The sequence below is a fragment of the Cheilinus undulatus genome, linkage group 14 (assembly GCF_018320785.1).
Source record: "Cheilinus undulatus linkage group 14, ASM1832078v1, whole genome shotgun sequence".
Taxonomy (NCBI): Eukaryota; Metazoa; Chordata; class Actinopteri; order Labriformes; family Labridae; genus Cheilinus; species Cheilinus undulatus.
In genome coordinates this window covers 10,100,829-10,106,315 of record NC_054878.1, presented here as the reverse complement: position 1 = coordinate 10,106,315, position 5,487 = coordinate 10,100,829, and the positions used below count along the sequence as shown (strand labels likewise).

Genomic DNA, 5,487 nt, shown 5'->3' with positions numbered 1-5,487 from the left:
TTCAGAAAATAAACATTTACTCAACTACTGTTTACTTTAATTTACCTAAATTACAAGGCTTTAAAATCACTTTCTGAAGCCCTCAGTCCTCGCCATTTTCACAAACTTCCCCAAATATTGCCAACGTGTAAAGTGTGCAGTAGTTTGCCTGCATTTTTTTTATCTTAAAAATAATTAATTGCCTAATATTCATAGCTTTCATGGGATGTCTCACTCATGGAAGAACAGCTTCTTGCTGCTAAGAGATGCTGATAGTCTTGGTTGTCACCATGTACGTGTTTTAGCTCATCTTATTGTGTCTTTTATTTTTCAGTGAAAGAAAATTGTTGTTTAACTGGATGGACTAACTTAAGAGAAGAAAGGCCGGGGTTTTACTTCTGCAGAACGTCATCTGAGAAAGAATAACCTTTAAAGGACAATACAGAAGCTTTGAACAGACTTCTCCTTAGCCTTCCATCATATATTGTGTAGATCTGATCAAAATACAACAGCCTATTAACTAGCATAACTGTCAGAGGACTGGCTGACAGTACATAGATTTGGGTGCTCACCAATACTGAGCTGGCAGCTGAGAGGAGGATCAGGAGAGCCACATCCATTTCCTGAGAGGGGCGGAGTCAGACAGCTCATCAACATTTAAAGCCACAGACACAGAAACAGCTCGTTCTGAGCAGGGCTGAAACAGAGGGGTTTTTAGACATGCAAAAATCCAATATTAGAATGTTTTTTTTTTCAGCAACAAACTTCACAGGCATGCTTTGGTGACCTCTGAGACCAATATAAACTTGTCTTAAAAGGGTAAAATATGTGACCTTTCAGATTAAAATGCTTTTTAGCTTTTTATTATTTGAGTAATTCTTAGCCTTTATAGCTTGGGTCTAGTTTCAGTTAATTTTAAAGTCCTTAGATTTTAGTTTTTACTTTTAGTCAAAACTATGTAAGAGGGTTAAGGTCAGAGGTGAGGAAAAAATAAAGCGGTGGTATAATAATGGTATAACAGTTTAAGATACAAGTCAAAGAATCAAGAATAAAGTCAATATAAAAAAAATGTAAACTACAATTTTGAGAAAAAAAGTTAATATCTTAAAAATAACGCCAAATCTTATTAGACCGTAACTGAAAGCCTTGTATTGATGAACACATGAAACCATACTTCATAAATGGATTAACAACAGAGATTCTTTTTTTAGCTCATAAACTCAGAGTGACTGTCTGAGATCTGCTGTTTGTTATATTTTAATAAGGTTCTAATTGATTATCAAAATTTTGAATTTTTGCTTAAACATGTATTTCAACTTTATTCTCGACATTCTGACTTTATTGTCATTATTTTGACTTTCATCTTGAAACTATTTTGACTTTCTTCTACAAATTTTGAGTTTGCTATCAATTTAATGTTGATTTTGAAACTTAATTTAAATTTTAGTCTCAACATTTTGACTTTATTCTGGACATTTTGACTTAGAGCTTGAAACTGTTTTTAAATTTTATTCTTGACATGTTGACATTTTTCTTGAAAGTATATTTAAATTGAATCCTCTAAACTTTGACTTTATTCTTGACATTTTGACTTTTTTTCTTGAAACTGGATTTAATTGTTATTCTAGACATCTTGACTTTAATCTTGAAACTGCATTTGAACTTTATTCCCGACATTTTGACTTCAATCTTAAAACTGTATTTCAACTTTGTTCTCAAAGTTTTGACTTAATTGTCAGAATTTTTACTTTATTCTCAACATTTTAACTTTGTTCTTAAAACTGTTTTTCAACCTTATTCTCAAAATTTCAACTTTGTCGAACTTTTACTTTATTCTTAACATTTTGACTTTAATCTTGAAACAATATTTTAGCTTTATTCTCAAAGCTTTGATTTTATTATTGAAGGTTTGACTTTATTCTAACTGTATTTCAACTTTTTCTCAAAATTTCAATTTAATTCTCAGCATTTTAGCTTTTGGCCCTTGTTATTCTCCGTACAAAACAATTACTTTTTTTTGCAATAACTACATTTTTACCAAAAGGAAGAATAGACTAAGACCAGCTAAAATAGATATTTGGAGACAAAAACTACAAAAACTGTTTTTACCACAGAGACTTAAAGGTGACTAAAGTGTTAGTACTGGCCTGCTGTATGTTCAACATCCATCATATTTCCCCACTATGATTGTAAGGTAAGTCAGTATTTTCATCAGTGTATTTTAAATCCATAAAAGTATCGACAGTGCATTAAAATGAGTGTTTTGAATTAATATTAATTTTACATGTAAACATCAAAGCTAAGTGCTGGCTGGGACTTTTGTTCTTATAGTGACTCAAATGTTGTCCAAACAACAAACAAACAGAAACTTAAATTAATATATCAGTTTTTCATCATTTTTCAGTTGATGTAAAAATGTGTCTTTTTATAAAAGATAGAGAATTAAATGCTGCAGCTTCACATAGTTGTCAATGTTAGCTGCTTCTGTCCTACACTTTTTGCTTTCAGCCCTCAATTCCAGTCAAGTGAATGGAAGTTATAAAAAGTGAGTCTTTTTTTCTCGAACACATTTTGATTATTGCACATTCACTTCAATAAGACTGACTAGGCCTTTACAAATATGTGACTGGTTGCAGCTTTAAAATCTACAGTATGAACATTTTCCTACCTACTATGCCTGTGGATTTCTTAGAAAAGTCCAACACTAAGGAAAGACAAGCCCAAAAAGCAGCATCAGTATAATCACATCATCTCAAAGTGTCTCTGAATCATTCATAAGGTAGCATCTTATATGTGTCTGTGGTCGCCTGCTGTAGGTAGAAAATATCAATGTCATGTTGTTTGATGGAGGTCAGCTGAAATTTCCCGCAGCGTTTGAGCATATTTCGCACCAGGAAGTATAACAGCATGGTTAACACAAGCATGAACACTGTAATACCAAGGACGCTGCCGGTCTTGATGTAGTAGGGCATGATGGCTGCATGAGCGCCGGCAATGGTGGGGTATGGAGTGCTGGAGTCTGGTTCCTCCACCTCAGGTTTGACTGGAACACATCTGCGCCCCTTGATCAGCTTGAACCCCGGGTCACACAAACAGAAGTATCGACCAAATTGATTCACACACTTGTGTTCACACTGACCTTTGACATCGCATTCGTTGATGTCCGTGCAGTAGCGGGTCCCGTTGACCGTGTCTACAATGAAACCATCAGGGCAGTGACACTGCAGCGGGTGGTCTGGCATGCAATCAGCCAGACACTGTCTCTTGGCGCAGTGCTGCTCACACTTCGTGGGGTCTTTGTCAGTCACCTTGAACCCCTCCCTGCAGTAACACTTGGATACCCCGTTGAATTTATCACACATTTGCTCACATTTGTCACAGATTGAATTGTCCAAGCACACGCCATTCTCCTTAATGAAGCCATGTCTGCACCTGCACTTGATCCCATCCTGGGTAGTCACACACTCTTCACCCACACCTGTGCAAAGGTTCTGCTCTGCACATTTATCCTCCTCCGCAGCCCTCTGAGTGCAGGATATATTGTTAGCATGGAGGCTTTGCCCTGCAGGACAGGTGCAGGTATGTGTGGTAGAATTACAGCTGTGGTCACATCCGCCTTTTAACATGTCACACTGCCAAGGAGCTTTTAACCAGTCACTATTGTGACACACATGCCTTGAATCCAGGACTTCACCCCCTGTTATAACAAGAGCGAGAGTTCCTGGAGGAAATGTCTCTGACTCGTCCATAACCATGAGCGAGGTGTAGTTCACCTGTGTGCCTCCATTTGTGTTAAAGCTTCTGCACGTGTCTTTGTAAGTATACTGACACAAAAATCCAACAAGCTTTGATTGGCATGCTTCTGTCTTCAACCTCATGAGCTGCCCCTTGAAAACGGGCAAAGAAAAGCAGTCTTTGCGACCTGCTTCCTCCTTCTTCTTCCCGGACTGTTCCAGCCAAACTCTACCACTTAGCCCGCGTAATATTTTACTCAGTATCGTTTTGTTTGCCGACTCGTGCACAAATACCTGTCCTCTCGAGTCTTTGCAGCTTTTCTCCGCGCCTTGGAAGTCCTTCTGCTCCTGGTAAAGTACGAAGCACGTATTCCCGGTGCAGTATCCTCGCTGAGAGAGAACCGTTTCCTCCAGCTTCAGGAGTATAAACACACAAATGACAAACGCGCGTGCTGTGTGTGGCGCGAGAGCCATGATGACGACGTTATAAGAGTTTCAAACCGCGTTTCAAGTCTCTTTGATCGACGATCCTGCGTTTATATACCCACTGAAAGCGCATAGTCTCCGTTTATTAAAGCTCCCAATGTTTTTGTTTCCTTTGCCGGACCATGTCAGGAAGGAAGTCCTGTCCTGGCCAGAAGTTGAAGCCCGGCCTGATTACTCAGCCCCTACACCATCCAAAATCCTTATCTAGGAAAGAAAAAACACGCCCATTAAATCACAGACATGCATAACTCAGGCGTGAATTTCACAAGAGATGATAAAATGGAAAGGATCACAATTACACATAGCTATGATCAATAACAGGTTACGTTTGCACTCTTTTCACATAAAATAAGTCTCATTTTCAAAGCAACAGCCCATTTCCACAGCAATTTAGGTACATAGAGAGACCAGGGGTGTAGCTAGGGATTTTGGGCCCCCAGAAAGATTATTACACAGGGCCCCCTTAACTAGCTAGCATCATTTTTACACATATCTATGCCTTTAAATGTATTTCTGAACCATAATTTCCCAATGGATAAGCAATATATTTTTTTACCATGGTTTAATTAAAATTACTTGCATTATTTTGCGGTGCTGGACAATACCATTTGGACAATTCTAAGGGAGGAGCAGGGGCCCCCAAGTATTTTATTTCAACTCTGTTTGATACAAATTTCAGTCTGTTGACCAATTCTTTTAGTTGCTTTTGATTCAATAATGACACCAGTTACTCACTGACCAGACTGATCTTGGTCGGACAAAAGCTTTTCGACGAAACAATCGACCAATCGAATTGAAGCTGTCAGCCCTAAAACAACAGTAGGATACTATAGTGTTACAGTGACATGGAGGCGATCAAAATCACAAATACTCCCTCCTGCAGACCTCCTAGCGTCTAGCGCTAAGAGCTAAGAGGCTAGGCTGGTTTCCTTTCCTCCATCCTTTGTTGTTATTTTCCACATTTAAAAAGCCACATGAAGATTAGTTTGTACTGCACTGTACTGAACCAAACAGAACTATTTTGCGGAAATGGCTCACACACTAGCAACTTGTGACACTGCTCGTCCAGCTTTTTAATTCCTGCCTGCTGCTCCTTGAGTTTTAAAAAACTTTTTGCCTGAATTGTTTACTACTTTCAGGACACAAAAGTAGCTGGAGAACTAAGAATATTTTTATTTTCCCTCTTTGAACACTTGGCATAGTCATAAACAGCTTAAACCATAGCTTTTGGATGGCATTTATCTATGTAGAAATTACTTCCTGCCTTTAAAGTGGAGTGCCTATAACC

At 38.2% G+C, this 5,487-nt stretch overlaps 1 protein-coding gene across 1 annotated transcript; it reads right to left on the bottom strand.

The window, feature by feature from the left end:
• Nucleotides 1-726: 726 nt before the first annotated feature.
• LOC121521281 (thrombomodulin-like) lies at nucleotides 727-4,350 on the bottom strand. Its single transcript, XM_041805130.1, has one exon. The coding sequence runs from the start codon at nucleotides 4,185-4,187 to the stop codon at nucleotides 2,748-2,750; it is 1,440 nt and encodes a 479-aa protein (XP_041661064.1). The 5' UTR covers nucleotides 4,188-4,350; the 3' UTR covers nucleotides 727-2,747.
• Nucleotides 4,351-5,487: the final 1,137 nt, after the last annotated feature.